At 49.4% G+C, this 17,952-nt stretch overlaps 1 protein-coding gene across 1 annotated transcript in view; it reads left to right on the forward strand.

Moving 5' to 3' along the window:
• Positions 1-221: 221 nt before the first annotated feature.
• The window catches only part of tnr (tenascin R (restrictin, janusin)), a 51,134-nt gene continuing 33,403 nt past the window's right edge, over positions 222-17,952 (forward strand). The window contains exons 1-4 of the mRNA XM_063219913.1: positions 222-744; positions 1,616-2,092; positions 15,315-15,578; positions 16,937-17,052. Coding sequence (XP_063075983.1) covers positions 222-744; positions 1,616-2,092; positions 15,315-15,578; positions 16,937-17,052 — 1,380 coding nt within the window. The remainder of the gene's footprint in view (positions 745-1,615; positions 2,093-15,314; positions 15,579-16,936; positions 17,053-17,952) is intronic.

Genomic DNA, 17,952 nt, shown 5'->3' on the forward strand with positions numbered 1-17,952 from the left:
TTACACTTTTATGTACTCGCCTCAATGGGGAGGAAAAAAACAAAGACAAAGGTGCCAAGATGAATCACTATTACGTAACTATTACAAATTGATGCTTGACAACTAAGTTATTTGCTCTGTCATACTTTCCCTATCTTTTCTCTTTTCCCCCTTTCTCTTGTAGGGCAGTACCAGTTTAGGTGCCCTTCTGTAAAGATAAGTGACACATCCGGTTCTCCGCGATGCCACAAGGCTGTGTGGTGGTGGGGCTGCCCCTGTCCCTTCTGCTCCTGGCGGGAGTCACTGCTTTCCCTCCCAGCAACGGTGGGAACCTGGTGCGGACCACCCGAGTCAAGCGCCAGGCACCTGACGGCGGAGGAGGAGGCGGGTCCACCATGGGCCAGAACCAGACGCAGCCCATGGTGTTCAACCACGTCTACAACATCAACGTCCCCCTGGAGTCCCTCTGCTCCGTAGACCTGGAGTCGGCCACCGACCAAGGCGGCACGAGGGACGCGCAAGGCGGCAGCGGTGGTGACTCATCGCCCTCGCAGTACTCTGAGGACACGACGTCGGACGCGGACAGCCAAGTCACGTTCACCCACCGCATCAACATCCCCAAGCAGGCGTGCGGCTGCGCGGGAGGAGGCTCCAACGGCCCGGCCATCCAGCAGCTGGCCAACCGCATTGAGATGCTGGAGCGGGAGGTGTCTCTGCTGCGGGCGCAGTGCAGCTCCAGCTGCTGCGGCGAGAGTTCAGCCGTTGGTGAGTGCCACGGGTTGGCTAGGTCCATGTGTGCTGTGTGTTTTTGTAGGCATACGTGCATGTTTGTGTGTGTGTGTGTTCATGCATGCATGTGTGTGTGGATGTCTGTGTCTGTCTGTCTGTTTGTGTGTGTGTGTGGGATGGGTGGGACAGCTACTCCATTACTCCTGCAGCTGCTGTGTGTGTGTGTGCGTGCGTGCGTGCGCGTCCGTGCACATGTGGTGGTGGTGCATCAGCGGGCGGCGGCAGCATTAGGATTCGTCCCCATCTGTGGCGGGTCTTGGGCTGGTGTTACATCATGACGCGCGTCTGCCTGAGCAATCCTCCACACCTGCAGGCCAAGGGCACGGGCTCCTCTAAGGAGTTCACTCAGGAATGGCTGACGCACCGGAACATGCTAGTAGTTCGCAAGAAAAACAATGAATGAGGTCACAGCAAAGCGGTGGCATACATTCACATGATTTTGAGTTTATGCAAGAACGGGGTTGTTCATTGCGTGGACTTTGAAATTGAGAGGTATTATCTACCCAAAAACGTGGAGCATGCTACGAATATCTACTGTACTGTAAGCGGCTGTATTTTTTTTATCTTGAAATCTCTGGCTCCGTATATTTACCAGTCTTCGGCTATTTGATCCAGTTGCTTAGAAAACACAGTACCTGCTTTACTTTGTAACAGCTGTTTGCCTACCATGACCTGAATCTTCCCAGATATTCTTGACTCCGGTCATGAACCAAAATGTGTGCGTGTGTGCATGTAGTATGTGTGCATACATTCCTATGATTACATCACGCATCTGTGTGTGCATGTTTATGTCTCTGTCTGTGGTATATACAATGTTTGTGATTATGGTTTTTTTTTTATCTTTCAGGGCGTCTAGATTTCCTCCCCGGCTGTAGTGGCCACGGCACCTTCAACATGGAAGTGTGCGGTTGCGTATGCGAGGAGGGATGGACGGGAAAGAACTGCTCCGAGCCCCGTTGCCCCGACGACTGCTCAGGCCAGGGCATGTGCATCGAGGGCGAGTGCGTGTGCGACCGAGACTTTGGCGGAGACAACTGCTCCGAGGCCCGCTGCCCGGGAGACTGCTCGGACCACGGCCTGTGCCTCGACGGGGAGTGTGTGTGCGAGGAGGCGTACACTGGCGAGGACTGTTCCCAGAGCAGGTGCCTGAACGACTGCTCCGACCAGGGCCTGTGCATCAATGGGACCTGCCAGTGTCGCGGGGGCTTTCTGGGAGAGGACTGCTCAGTGGCCTACTGCGCCAACAACTGCAGCCAAAAGGGAGTCTGCAAAGACAGCTTCTGTGTTTGCCAAGAGGGATATACAGGGGATGACTGCACATCAGGTGGGTTAAACGCTCCAGGTAACCTTCCAGTTTTTATTTTATCAGTGAGCTGAGCAATGTCCTTAGGATTTACACTTGAATTATATAGTATCTCTGACCATTTCTGACGGTGTGCAATTTTTTTTCTCTGAATTATTCAGTGACTATAACCCCCAAAAGCACTATGACAGATAAAGCAGTCAGTCAAGAAATCCATCAACTGCCTTTATATTTTGATGAAGTGTCATGTACTGTAATACAGTAAAGTAGCACTTCCATGAAATATAAACCTTGTATGATTGACTGCCAGTGGTTCACCATGTGACCATGCTAGAGCAGCATATCTCTATTCTATCATAAAAAATAAATCCACGGTTCAAGCTCAGGACTGGCTACCTTGAGAGAAATATGCAGTAGACATCTTTCATGAAAGCGCTTGAAGCGGTGCAGTGCAATATTCAACTCACTCCTGGTACAAAAAGCAGTACCAAAGCACACTGTTAAAGCCATTGAAGCAAAAAGCACACTGCTGTTGTCAGGCTGGAGGCATTGTAAAAAAAGATGTATTTTGAGGCAAATACTAATGAAAATTCACACACACACACACACACACACACACACACACACACACACACACACACACACACACACACACACACACACACACACACACACACACACACACACACACACAAACACACACACACACACAAACACACACACACACACAACCAGACACCCACACACACACACACACACACACATGCACATGCACGCACGCACAAAATATGGGTTGGGTGTCCAGCCTTTGCCTCTCTCCAGTAGGAGTCAACCTCATGGCAGCCCCCCCATGTCTCCAACGCCGGCTGTACAAATTGGTGACGGCTCACTGTGTAACAGCATTCATTTGTCAAAAGTCACACTCACTGGGGAAGATGTGTCACATTAGGCTGGCCGAGGCAATTTCTGAACCACGCTTACTTGGGTTCACAGCTAGTGCTTGGGAAAGGGCTGCTCTGCCGAATCCCTCCCTCTGCCCGGTGAAAACAGCTGTCATCTCCGAGAGTAAGAGAGAGATGGGGGGAAAAAGAGACGGCAAATAATATTACCAGTCCAGCATGCTCCCCTCTCATTTTCTGCAAGACCTAGTGGAGGCGAAATTGCTTATTTCACTGCAATTAGGAGGAAAATAGCTGGGTCTTGTGAAGGAGTGCATGCTGAATATTAAGATACATACGGTTCAGTTATTTGACAATCCTCAAGTTCCGGGTGCTCATACAATTTTATCTGTTATATTTCATGAAATGGCCGCCAAGAAAATCCTGGATGCTGTGTATAGCCTTCAAGAGCAGTGGTTCATTGTCATGTGTGATTGCTCTAATGAATCCATGAAAATAGTATTATATATTCAAGAGCCAGGGACTGCTCACTGGTGCAAAAAAGCAAATTATTTTTGTCATGAAAGTCATAATGCAAAGTTCCAGGCTCTAACACACTGTCAAATCAAATTGTGCCTTGACAAAATGCATGAAGGTATGCATGTTTTAAGAGCTAAGTAATGTAATGTGAGACTCCTCCCGCTTGTCGACAAGGAGAGCAGGCATAGATTGCAAGAGATTGCATGCAATTCGGACTAGCATTGTAGTAATGCTTCAAAGAATTTATGAAATTGATTTTCCTCAAATTGTAGAGAGGTAGTTCTTTTGTTCACTTGTGCCATATTGGTATCACTGAGAATGCTCTTTACAAGAAAGCTGGCCCTTTAAGACAAAAAAACCTACAGAGTTGACTTACCATAGATTGTCAGATTTCCTGTATCACAAGGTCATTTAGCGTTATTGTGTTATTGTCATTGTGTCATTATTACTACAGTGTCTGAGTATAAGTGAATCTGAATAGGGATCTGAAAATCTGTAATCACTTTTCATTATACAAGCAGCATGGTGTTGGGAGTATGTTAAAGGGACAGTTTGGTCAATTTCAACATGCAGTTGTATTGCTCATGCTACCCTTGACTTGTCAGTACCTGGCCACATTTTTCGGCTCAGCCCTTTCCGAGATATGAGCAATTCTAATGGGGGCAGCGTTTGTTTACATTTTTAAAAAATGAAACATAGGCCAACTCCAAATATTTTCCCAAAAGGTACTGCTGTTTGCTAGTTGTCTGCTGATGTTTTATAACCTTTTGGATGTTTTTGGGAATAAATAAAAATGTTTTTTTGAAATGTAAACAAAGAGCTGCCCCCATTACAATGACCAGGATCTCGGAAACGGCTGAAGAAGAAGAAAAAAAAATCTCAGGCACTGACAAGTCCAGGGTAGTGTGAGCATTACAACTGAATGTTGAAATTGACCAAACTGTCCCTTTAAGTAGATTGATTATTTCTTTCACCTCTTGTTGTATGTTGCTCAGGAATTGTATGTTGACTGAAGAGTTGATGCTAAAATGTGTTCACAACTAGGCAAGAGGTAAAATATACACAAGTATATCTGTCACGTCCAAAAGAAGCGATTGTCTGTAGAGTATAGTACAATCAATGATGTCCCAAATGCTCAGAGGGATTTAAAAACTAACACCATTTAAAGATGAAAGGGCACTGTGTCCTAATTAAAACATTCATTAAGGGATTTCTGGTTGAATATTAATAGCTTAAACACACTAGTCTCTCCTGAGGATGCCCAATCAGCATACAGCTGAGCTACATAATATTTTATATTATGTAATAACTTCCCTGATATAGTACAACTGCAAATTTTTGTTCTGAAATACTGTGTTCTGAAAATGTCAAGCTGCAGAAGAAGTTGGCAGAGGTGAGGAAGGTTGCTATTCTATCTGGCTAGCATATCAAGGCTATCCTCCCTCTCGACTGGCATGGCGGACATACAGTATGTTGGTCAGCAGAGGCTGCTGCCATTTTGTCCAGTGGTTTAGGCATTTCCTCAAGTTAGCCAAGGAGAAAGAGGAATAGTCTACACGTTGCACGGGTCATCTTCCTCTGTATAGGCAGCCTCAGCATGTCCTTGCCCAAGACACTCCAAGCATCTCCAGTGTTGGTCCCCCTTTGCTCACGGATGTCCGCAGTCTGGGTATAGACGAAACATCTCGAAAAAACACAAGAGAAGAACAGTAAGAATCACGGTGGGCACTCTGAGCTGGTGTACACTTGTCAAAAATGAGGAAATTACCACACAAATATCAACTGATACCAACTTAACAGTTAGCACATTAACAGTTTGCAATAGCAAAGTTAGCAAATAGAGTGATAGTGTAAAGTTGCAGGTTGCACAAGTAATAGACCCTTAAAGTACACAACAATACCAGGACGAGAGTTTCACGAGAAAGGGGTATTTATTTGACAATGAGTAAAAAAAGGCCTTAAGAGGCATAAAACCACATTCAGGAAAACAAACAAAAACAAACAAAATGTACAACCCCAAAGGGCACAATAAACAAATCACACTAAAGAGATGTCCACAGTTATCCTCCTTCATACATAGTAGCAAGTTACACAGGGGAAAAATACAAATTGCTTACACTGCCCACTAGAGGTGAGACCACACAACACAGTCAAATTCCTACATGCATAGGGGTGCAAGAAGTCATGAATAAATAAATGTGCAAGACATGCAGGTCATAAATTACCACTACAAATGCCACAGACACGGTACGTGCAAAAATGCAAAACTACTCACTAACAATCACTACAGCAGGCAGTGTGTGCAAAATGCAAATATCCCGAGCCAACGGCCACAATATGTAGGCTACACTATGGACCCGAGACAAAGCCCAGCGCCGCCAACACGAAGACACTCAGTGCACTATAAATATTTTTCACGTCAAAATGTAGGCCTAATCGGCACAGCACACCACAGCAAAAGAGGCGATTGAAATGTGGAACACAACACTACAAAACATCGGCGTAGGCTACCGGGCTCGTCACAGGGTCACAAGAATAGCCCATTCAAGAGGCATAATATAATTACCAAGTCTACACAGGTAACCGACATAAGGTGGTCACAATAAAACGCAACGATCACAAAAGGAAATAACAAATTAAATGAAAACGCGTCAGCAGTCACCGGGGATAAGAATGGCTTCACGAGCCTATCACAGTTCACGGTTACTCACGGCCCTACACACAGTCCCATGACAGTCCTATTCCAGCGATCCAGGGGGATGGTCGAGCAGAACGTGCAGTCCGCTTCGTCACGCCCACACGTTCTCCTGCGTCGGCTGTTGCGTGTGGAACTGGAGAGCAAACAAACACCACAATCAGCGCCCACTAGGATTCGAAGCAGGAGCCATACACAAAGTGGTACGAGTGTTTAGAAATGTTACTTTCCTTCAGGTGCCGGTTCGAGTGCGTTGTATAAAACAGTCTGCCAGGCTCCTCGTCACCACGGCGTCCTCTTCTCCCGGGCTGTGAGGATTTAGAGGGGAAAGACAGTCAAGGCCAAGCGGCAACAGTGTCAGCTTTAATTCATTCACACATTCACGGGGAAGGCGCAACTACTTCCCTTTAGTGAATGAATTGAGTGCGTTGTATGCTCGCTCTGGAGTGCTGCGGTTCCGGATGCAAGACTGCTCCCTCGTCTCGGCAGGCGTCGGTAGTCGGTTGCATGACGGTGATTCCTTTGAGAGCCGCTTTTAAACAAGTTTTCCACCAATCCCCGCTGGCGGTGGATCGCTGCAATCATTAGGAGCACCTGGAGGGGAAGTGTCACAAGCACAGCACCTACACACACTCACAGGTGTCCCGCTCCTCATTTGTTTACAGTCACTCCCGTTATAATTCCCCCCCATGTTAATAGTGCTCGTCCCTGAGCACTACTGAGTGTCCAATGTCTATTTGGGGATCAGCCAACACATATACATTGTCCATTCAATGTCCATACAAGTGTCCGTTAACAATCCCCCCCCCCACTTATTTACAGTGATCGTCCCGAGCACTGGGATCGTATAGGGCCCCGAGTTTGTCTGACTGGGTACCGCTGTTGGATATTTGTTGCAGTCTGTTGGTCTGGGCCATGGTCGAGAGGTTCGTTCAAAGGGGCTACCCCTTCGTTCTCAGGTTGAGTTGGGCCAGGGGCTTCACGGGGTGGGGTGACTGGAGCAACGTTAGGGTTAGGGTCAGCTGCGAGGGCCGGTGGCATTGTGGCTGATGTTGAGGGGGCAGCGTTTGGTTCTTCTTGAGGGGTGGCGTTTGTCTGGGGTGGTGGAATGCACGGCCAATTTAATCCAGGTTGAGGTACTTCTCCTTGGTATGGGCCCAGGTGGGTGTGGCTCCTTGGTGGGTCAGCAGGACAGGATCTTAGGTTGTTGCGGTGGATTGTCCGAACTGGACCATCTTTCCCTTCCGGTCGTATTGCAAACACAGGTCGATCGCTATACGGTTGGGAGACCACCACGAAAGGTGAGGGGAGCCACTGGGGGGCCAGTTTACCTTGAGCTCGGCGTCGAAAGTTTCTCACCAGCACCCTCTCCCCAGGTAACAACGGCAAGGTGCGGGCGGTACGGTCATAATGTTTCTGGTTCCAGGCAACTCTCCGCTCCACATTTGTCCGGACTGTGTCGTAGGCTTGCAGGAGTACTTGGTGGTGGTCCTTGACCCATTCGTTGAGGTTGCTTCTCTTCTGAGGCGGTGCAACCTCATGCAGCATATCCACTGGGAGTCTAGCGTGGCGACCGAAGACGACATAGTGGGGAGTCATACCAGTGCTGGCGTGAGTGGAGTTGTTGTAGGCTTGCAGCAAGGTTGGCAGGTGGGCAGGCCAGCGGGCTTGGTGCTTCACTTCTATTGTGCTTAGCAGAGAGAGAAGGGTGCGGTTGAACCTTTCGCAAGCTCCATTGCCTTGTGGATGGTAAGGGGTGGTGCGCACCTTCTTGCAGCCATACACGTTGCACAGTTCTTGCATCAGGGCAGATTCGAACGCACCCCCCTGGTCGGTGAGGATGCGCTCGGGGCAGCCAAAGGGGAGGATGAGAGCGGTCCATAGGGCCTTAACCGTAGTTGTGGCAGTCTGGTCCTTGGTGGGCACGGCCAGGGCATAGCGTGAGAACAGGTCTGTTATGACCAAGATGTATTGGTAAGAGTCTGCAGGGCGTCCAAGGGTCAGAAAGTCCAGTGCCACGGTTTCAAATGGGAAGCTAGATGGAATTGGGCACAAAGGGGCTCTTGGCTGTCGCCCCTGCTTGGAGATTAAACAGGTGGTACACTCAGCAGCCCACGCTCTGGCCATTGCACTCATGCCAACCCAGAAGAACCTCCTCCTAAGCAGGGACATCATCTTGTCACCGAGGGCATGACCTACGGCTTTGTGGTAGTCCTCCCATATAGATCGGGCTTGGGCCTCGGGTACCACGATCTGTCTGACTGGGGCGCCAGTGTCAGGTTCTGTAACGTGTCTCACCAAGACTCCTTCTTGTAATTCCAGGCGGTCCCACTCTCGAAGTAGTCCCTGGAGCTGGGGGGACATGGAAGCTTGGTCGTCTTGGGCTGGGGGCTCTGGAGTTACCCTCCAGGCCTGTAGGAGTCGCAGGTCGGGGTCCTCCCTTTGGCGAGTTGCCCAGGATGCCATGTTTGAGCAGGAATCTGTCGGGGCAGTGCATGTCAGGGCTTGTACAGTGTTCTTTGGGGCCTCTCCTCGAAATCTTGACAAGATATCTGCATTTCCGTTGGCCGCCCCTGGCCTGTAACGCAACTCATAGGAGTAATTGGCCAGCTGGGCAGCCCAGCGTTGTTCCGTCGCTCCCAGTCGTGCGGTCTCCAGGTGAACCAGTGGGTTATTGTCGGTAAAGACAGTGACGTGTGCGCCCCACAGATAGTCCTTAAACTTTTCTGTGATGGCCCATTTCAGAGCCAGGAATTCCAACTTGAAGGAGCTGTAATTCTTGTCATTGCGTTCAGCAGGGTGCAGGCTCCGGCTTGCGTACGCGATGACCCGTTCCTTCCCATCCTGGACTTGAGCTAGGACTGCCCCCAAGCCATCCAGGCTGGCGTCAGTGTACAGTCTGAAGGGTGCCTGGAAGTCAGCATAGGCCAGGATGGGAGCACTGAGGAGGGCTTGCTTGAGATGGTCAAAGGCAGCCTGGCAGTTTGTAGTCCACTGGATTGGAGCAGATGGTCTGTTGCTTTGGCCTTGCAGGAGCTGGTGGAGTGGGGCTGCTACCTTGGAGAATGCTGGAATGAATCTCCTATAGTACCCAGCAAACCCCAAAAACGACCTCACTTGCTTGACGGTTGTGGGTGTGGCCCAGTCACGGACAACAGCAGTCTTTTCTGGGTCAGTGGCCACACCCTGGCTGCTAACAATGTGTCCCAGGTAGGCCACCTGAGTCTGGAACAAGCGGCACTTGCGAGGTTGCAGCTTCAGGCCATGTTCCTGGAGTCTGCCGAAGACTTGCTCCAGATGCTTCAGGTGGGTATGGAAGTCGGGCGAATAAACAATGACATCATCAAGGTAGATCAGAAGATGGTCATACACTTGGGAGCCAAGGCAGCGCTGCATCAGTCTTTGAAACGTAGCCGGTGCGTTGCACAGACCAAAAGGCATACGCTCAAATTGGTACAGGCCAAAAGGGGTGGTGAACGCGGTCTTTTCTTGATCCTCTGGCGCGACTTCCACCTGCCAGTAGCCGCTCGCCAAGTCAAGCGTAGAGTACCACTGAGACCGGGTGAGACTTGTGAGCGACTCCTCGATGCGTGGCAGGGGAAATGAGTCTTTGTGCGTTACTGAGTTGAGCTTGCGGTAGTCTACGCAGAACCGCCATGACCCGTCCTTCTTCTTGGCCAGCACCACGGGGGCTGCCCATGGACTCGCGCTCTCCTTCACCACCCCACTGTCCAACATACCTTGCAGAAGGGTCCTCAGTTCGGGGTATAGATTCGGGGGCACAGGGCGGTAACGCTCCCTGATTGGATGTGCTGTTCCCGTAGGTATTTGATGAGTGACGATGGAGGTCCTCCCGAAGTCCTCATCATGAGCGGCAAAGACGTGTGACCATTTCCGCAGGAGAGCTGTGAGTTGGATTTGTTGGTCGTCGGTTAGTCCCTCCCCCTGTAATGCCAGTGCTGGATGCTCATCGCTGGAAGATTGTTCCACGCGCTGCACATCGACTTCAACCACCTGGGGCCCCTTGCTTCGCAACACCAGTCTTGAGCGCCCTTGCACGTCCCTGGGGTCGAGCTGAGTGACTGTTGCCAGTGGCTGTCGTTGTGGCAGGTCGAGTGGGAATGGGTAGGGGTTGCAGATACGAAGAGGCACCTTCCCGTCACGGCTCCAGCATACGGACCTGGCCACCCTCCATTCATGTTCATGGTCCTCCAGATCCTCCACGAGGACCAGGCAATCGGGTAATCCGACGGCTTGTGGGATTTGTGCCCAGATGATGTTCTCAGTGGAGGGCTGCAGCTGCACTGGAGGCTGTCGCGGGAGTCTGGCCACCCCTTGTAATTCCATCTGACCTGCCGAGGCATCTGCTCTCCGGCAGGCTGCGAAGGCCGCATCCCAAGCCTTCTCTGTGTGGGGAGAGAACACAGATTTAAATGCAGTGACCCCAGGATGCCCTCCCCGAAATACTTCTGCCCAACAGTCTGCCACCACATTCATCCCCAACAGTCCATATTCAGTGCTGATGCAATTGTCACGTACAATAACTACCCCCTTTTGCTTAATTTCAACCCCCCCAATGGTGAAGTCCAAAACCGCATAACCCACATATGGAATCTGAAGCCCGTTGGCAGCTTTTAATGTTAACCATGGTATACTGCTGGGATCTTGTATGCCCTCAACCCCAAAGTGTTGCTGGAAAAGGGATTGACTAAACATGGTGACTTGGGAGCCGGTGTCAAGCAAACATGGGACCTGTTGTCCTTGAACATCCACCATGATTTCTGGGCACCGGCCTACGATTGAGGGCTTTTGTGGGGGTGCGGTCGAGGGCCCCTCCCGGTTCACTCGCCCTGCTGTGACCGGGGGTACCGAAAACCCGACTGGGCAGAACGTCGTCGTGGGCAGAATCTCTGGATGTGCCCCGCTTCCCCGCAGTCACGGCAGATGGCTCTCCCCTGGGAGTCCCACTGGTACGATGGCTGGCCTGGAGGGGCGGACCCGAGACGCTGTCGGCGTGGCCCATTCTGCAGTGGGCGCCATGACTGTTGAGCACCTTCTGACGGAGGCGGCGTGGCATTCTGGTAGGTCGAAGGAATCTTCAAACGCCCTTGTAGCTCTTCAACGATGGATTTGCTCAGGAGGTTCACCTGTTCGGTCAGTTCTTGACGCAGTTCGGCTCGCAGGGACTCCCTCATGCTGTCCCAGTCTGAGGTAGCCTTAGCAGGCTTCCTGGACGAAGAGGCGATGGCCGGGCAAACCTGTGCTTCTTCAGTGTGGGCTGACTCGCGCTCCAGTGCTTTAGCTTCACTGCAGGCCTTGTCGAAAGTCAGAGTTGTATCCCTTCGGAGTTGCCTCTGCAGTTCTTGCTTCACTGCTCCAGGCCTCAGCCCCATCGCAAACTGGGTGCGTAGCAGTTCGTCGTCTGTTCCTGCCACCAGGGGCTCCCTTGCTCTCCATCTATGATGCAGCTCCCGCAGCCGTAGAGTAAAGGCACTTACGTCTTCTCCAGGTTCTTGCTTGCAGTTGAAGAATTGTACTCGTAGCAAGGCCACCGGTTGCTGGCCCCCATACAGCCTAGCTAGAGCATCCAAAATCTTGACCTCAGTATCTCGGTCCGTTGCAGCCAAAAGTGCCACTTCCCTCTTAGCGTTCCCCTCTAACGTGCTCAACAGGAAGTCAACCCTCTGTTCCCCATTGAGCCCCTGGGCCCGTATGAAAGCTTCAATTTGACTTCGCCATTCTTGGAATTTTGACGGTTCACCCACCCCACTAAATTTTGGAACCCATGGTCCACTCATGAACCATGGCATCATTGCGGCCACTACTTGAGGCTGTACTCCCGCCCCTGTTGGTTGGTCACCGTCACTCATATTGCTGTGTATGTCAAGGGTCGTGCCGTACTACGCCAAAATTGTAAAGTTGCAGGTTGCACAAGTAATAGACCCTTAAAGTACACAACAATACCAGGACGAGAGTTTCACGAGAAAGGGGTATTTATTTGACAATGAGTAAAAAAAAGGCCTTAAGAGGCATAAAACCACATTCAGGAAAACAAACAAAAACAAACAAAATGTACAACCCCAAAGGGCACAATAAACAAATCACACTAAAGAGATGTCCACAGTTATCCTCCTTCATACATAGTAGCAAGTTACACAGGGGAAAAATACAAATTGCTTACACTGCCCACTAGAGGTGAGACCACACAACACAGTCAAATTCCTACATGCATAGGGGTGCAAGAAGTCATGAATAAATAAATGTGCAAGACATGCAGGTCATAAATTACCACTACAAATGCCACAGACACGGTACGGGCAAAAATGCAAAACTACTCACTAACAATCACTACAGCAGGCAGTGTGTGCAAAATGCAAATATCCCGAGCCAACGGCCACAATATGTAGGCTACACTATGGACCCGAGACAAAGCCCAGCGCCGCCAACACGAAGACACTCAGTGCACTATAAATATTTTTCACGTCAAAATGTAGGCCTAATCGGCACAGCACACCACAGCAAAAGAGGCGATTGAAATGTGGAACACAACACTACAAAACATCGGCGTAGGCTACCGGGCTCGTCACAGGGTCACAAGAATAGCCCATTCAAGAGGCATAATATAATTACCAAGTCTACACAGGTAACCGACATAAGGTGGTCACCATAAAACGCAACGATCACAAAAGGAAATAACAAATTAAATGAAAACGCGTCAGCAGGCACCGGGGATAAGAATGGCTTCACGAGCCTATCACAGTTCACAGTTCACGGTTACTCACGGCCCTACACACAGTCCCATGACAGTCCTATTCCAGCGATCCAGGGGGATGGTCGAGCAGAACGTGCAGTCCGCTTCGTCACGCCCACACGTTCTCCTGCGTCGGCTGTTGCGTGTGGAACTGGAGAGCAAACAAACACCACAATCAGCGCCCACTAGGATTCGAAGCAGGAGCCATACACAAAGTGGTACGAGTGTTTAGAAATGTTACTTTCCTTCAGGTGCCGGTTCGAGTGCGTTGTATAAAACAGTCTGCCAGGCTCCTCGTCACCACGGCGTCCTCTTCTCCCGGGCTGTGAGGATTTAGAGGGGAAAGACAGTCAAGGCCAAGCGGCAACAGTGTCAGCTTTAATTCATTCACACATTCACGGGGAAGGCGCAACTACTTCCCTTTAGTGAATGAATTGAGTGCGTTGTATGCTCGCTCTGGAGTGCTGCGGTTCCGGATGCAAGACTGCTCCCTCGTCTCGGCAGGCGTCGGTAGTCGGTTGCATGACGGTGATTCCTTTGAGAGCCGCTTTTAAACAAGTTTTCCACCAATCCCCGCTGGCGGTGGATCGCTGCAATCATTAGGAGCACCTGGAGGGGAAGTGTCACAAGCACAGCACCTACACACACTCACAGGTGTCCCGCTCCTCATTTGTTTACAGTCACTCCCGTTATACTAGCTTTCCATGGATCATTCACAGAGCGAAGCAGGAAAAGAGAAGGAGAAATGGTGTGTCAGGGGTTTTATAGCTACCGAGGGTAGACAGGCCTGGGGGTAATTGACACAGCCATTGGCCATTAGGTGTGATTGAATATATTAGATACAATGCATCGTGAATCGGCACAGTCAGTAGGATTCCCCCATAAGTAACAGGTCGTTGTTCTTGTGATAGGGGAACAGACCTCGCTACATTTCAATCTGCAGTATTAGCTAAGTTAAGGTGGTGGCAGAAAACACAAACTGTTGAAATATATTGAACAGTTCCATGATTTAGTAGCTGGTCAAACTGTAATTATCGTTTGGTCCTTCAAATGTTTTGCCTAATGGATTTGCTCAAACCTTGTTCAAGCCGGCCTCGCAAGTGTGCCGCTACAGCTGCTCTCTTTGGTTCAGCCGGGAAATTAAGAGTCAAGAGTCCTGCTCAGCTGAAGTCTGGAGGGAAATTGAGGAAAACACAGCAGTGAAGTTTCGCACCAATTGGCCTGACAAAGTTTAATAAGACTTTGCTCGGCCTGAAAGCCGGTCAAGCATCTAACAGTGTCCTTTAGGATCAAACGAGCCGTCAAAGAGAGAGAATGAAAGAAAGAAAGAGAAAGAGAGAGAGAGGGAGAGAACGAGTGGAAAGGAAAGAAAAAGAGCACGGGTGAACACTCTAGTGCAGTTCGAAGCACCACGGATTCCAACCTGGCACTTAGCCTATGTAGCCCAAGGTCCTAAAGCCAGGCCCTGTTGGCTTGTAGATGCCCTCTCACTGCCTGCATTATAAATTAGAGATGTAGAAGGCCGTGTTATCTGCAGGCTTTATACAGGTCAGACTTCCTCTTCCGAGAAGCCATTCACCCTTACAGGCCTGGGAGATTCACCTGCTCTCTTTATTAACCACAGCTATGTGAGTGACTGGCCCGGAGATCAAGGTAGACATGTAGAATTCCTCTGTAACAAGAGTGGGAACTTACCGTAGGGGTAGAGGCTCTGCCTGCAGCTTTAAAGAGTTAAAACTTGATGAAGAGGATGAGGAAGAAGCAGGTTGAGTGCCCATCTGGTGTGTTCGTGAAGAAGTAGCTGGAGTGCCTGCTCAAATCTTTCATGGTACCCCAGGGGGAGCTTACTCACTCACGTTGCATGGAGTCCTCCATCTCAAGAGATAGAGACACAGCGCTTGGGGACAACGATAGTTCTACTGGTGCTGCACCCCCCCCCCCCACCACCACCACCACACACACACACACACCACCAATCCTACCCTTGCTTTCCCCCTTTTCCCTTTCTATCCTCCTTACTCTCTCTTCCTCCCCTTCACCTTCTGTCTTCTCTCAGGTGGTAATGTAATGTAATCTGTTCTTCTTGAGTCTCTCATTCATTTGCATTCTCTGCCGCTGGCCTCTCAGGTTTACGATCTGGCTCGGGTCCAGTTGCCCCCGGAGACTGTCAGAGTGTTCTGCCCCCACTCAATGGAGCATACAGTGGACGTTCTGAACTCAATTAAAAAGATGACTTTTTTTTTTGCCCATGCAACGCTGATTGATTCTTTTTATATCTGAGTCAGTCATTACTGAGTCTGCAGATATTACCATCTAACCTCATAATGACACCTTCATATTGATTTAATTTATGACTTTTTTTCTTTAAAAATTATACAGTGGCTCCACCCTTGAACCTGCGAGTGAGAGGAGTGACTGAGCGGACCATAGACCTGGAGTGGGAGGGGTCGGTGGTGCTGACGGACTACCTGATCACCTATGTGCCAACCAGCCCAGGAGGTGTGCAACTGGAGATCCGAGTACCAGGCAATGTTACCAACAGCACCATTAGAGAGCTGGAGCCGGGGATTGAGTACAACATCAACGTCTACGCTGTGCTCAACAACACCATCAGTGTACCCATCACTTCTCAAGTGTCGACGTGTAAGTACAACTACTACAACAGAAACCAGAGATGACTTTCACCTGCTCTGATTATTCCTAGAGACAGTGCACTTTTCTGGCATCATGAGGAAGTGCTGTACTGTCTGTATGTCTTTCTTATTTCAGGACATTTTTATTGTGGTCTAAAATTATACAGTGTGGAGCCTCACCCGAGTAATTACAGCTCTTCATCGCTCAAATTGTACCAGTTATCTTCAGGCATTTAACTGTGGATCAGATCAAAAGATATTTAATGACCTTGCTGACCGCTTAGAACAAAATCATTATGTCTCAAGACGGTTAAGAACTTCTCTCCTTGTCCACAAGAAATGATGGGAGGACTGGAAAGGTGTGTTTCAGATTTCCCAGCCAGTTTTCCTAGTCTGTACTTAAGTACAGGATATGATTAGACACCTGCCAAGCAGCGCTGAGTAAAACTGTTAGACTGGCAAATTGCTGCAGGGCAGCTCCTTCTGCAGATGACGCCTGTCAGCCATGTGGAAACCTCATTTTTAGAGCACCACCTTCTCCTTTCCGTTCACAAGCGCACGGTTATTTGTCACAGGACACGGGGGCATTCTAGTAGGAACACATTACAAGCCTCAGAGCGCAAATCGCCGCTTCCTGTTATAATCTGAAATAAGACAGAGAGGCGAAAGTAAACAAATTAAATCAGTGGAAATAGGCCACACAATTGGCAGCCATGCTTTTATCTCCTTCAGACGTTCCACGCTTCCTTAGACAGGATTGTTAGACGGCACCAAGGACTGTGTGATGGATGGGTATTGTTTAACTCACTCCATCTTTCAGGCAATAATGACAGGAAATGCCCCTATCAAGATCACAGCCAGTTGCTGGCCACGCTCACTCAGGCCACGCTCGGGCCACGCTCGGGCCACGCTCGGGCCACGCTCTGCCATGCTCGGGCCCTAGTCCGGCTTCAGCCTGTTCCTCTGCTAGCTGCAGCTGACAGGCCCTGGAGCTGGATCAGGAACGCTCGGCCAGGCAGCCACACACACACACGCGCGCACACACACACACACACACACACACACACACACACACACACACACACACACACACACACACACACACACACACACACACGCGTGCACACACACACACACACACACACACACACACACACACACACACACACACACACACACACACACACACACACACACACACACACACACACACACACACACACACACACACAGAGCAGACCTCTGCTAACCCTCTAAGCCTCTGCTCCCTCGCGGGAGCTGGCAGAGGTCGCCTGGCCCATGAGAAACATTGATTTATTGGGCCAGCTGAAAACAGAGGCCCATAATGCATCAATCTTTGCTTTCCAGATCTTTCGAATCCAGACGGTTTAGTCTTTAAATCCATCACTGAAACATCGGTGGAGGTCCAGTGGAAGCCTTTCGACTACTTGTTTGATGGCTGGGAAATAAGTTTCATTCCCAAGGTAAGGCATCTCTCTGGGAGGCTGGGCATGCATCAATTTTCATGGCTGATCACATGACTTGGTTGAAGAGCCACATTTGCATAGACCCAAATCCTTTGTGTCCTGACTCAATGTAGGTACCTACTCCAGGCTAACAAATTAGTTTGTTTTTCCTTTTGTGCATAGTGTACATTTTGGATTCATGTTCATATTTACACAAGTCTGTATGTGTGTGTGTGTGTATGGAATTACAGGGCTTTCTTTGCATATTCAATTTAATTAATCAGACCAAAACCTTGTTTGTTTATTAATATGGCATGTGTGCTGATTTGCTTGCTGTTTGTGTGGTACAATTAAGGAGAACAACAAATAAAGGCTTGTGATGAATGCATCACGAGAATTCCACAAACAGAAAAAAAAACTAAATAGATGTGTGATGGCAAGCAGTGTGGAAGCTTCATGGCATTACAGTATGCTTACAACTTCATATTCTTCATGGTAAACCTGTCATTGACTGCACAGCTTGAGAAATGCTGTTGAGAATGCTGTTCTGGTGAACCCTTGTGAGTTGCTGGCTTAAGGGCCACCTCTGGGCTAGACCTGTACCAAACACTCCCACAGTCGACTCCTATCTGGAGCTTACCTAGAGCCTACTGGAATTTAGCGTTTGTGGAGGAGAGACACTGATAACTACATCACTGCAAACCTCAAGCCTGTGTAAAGATAAGGGAGTACAGGGATTCATTTTTCATGCAATTGGCAAAGTGAGATTTAAAAGCGAGAATTATGTCCCATTTTAAGGTGTCGAAGCTTGGATCCTTTAGCTGCGGCGCATGGCAGATTGTGTCTTAACTGATGATTCAGTGGATTTGTGAGGGGACAGGTTCGCAGGCTCATAACGGTAATAGGCGCAGGTTCAAA

The sequence above is a fragment of the Engraulis encrasicolus genome, chromosome 16 (genome assembly GCF_034702125.1).
Source record: "Engraulis encrasicolus isolate BLACKSEA-1 chromosome 16, IST_EnEncr_1.0, whole genome shotgun sequence".
Lineage (NCBI taxonomy): Eukaryota > Metazoa > Chordata > Actinopteri > Clupeiformes > Engraulidae > Engraulis > Engraulis encrasicolus.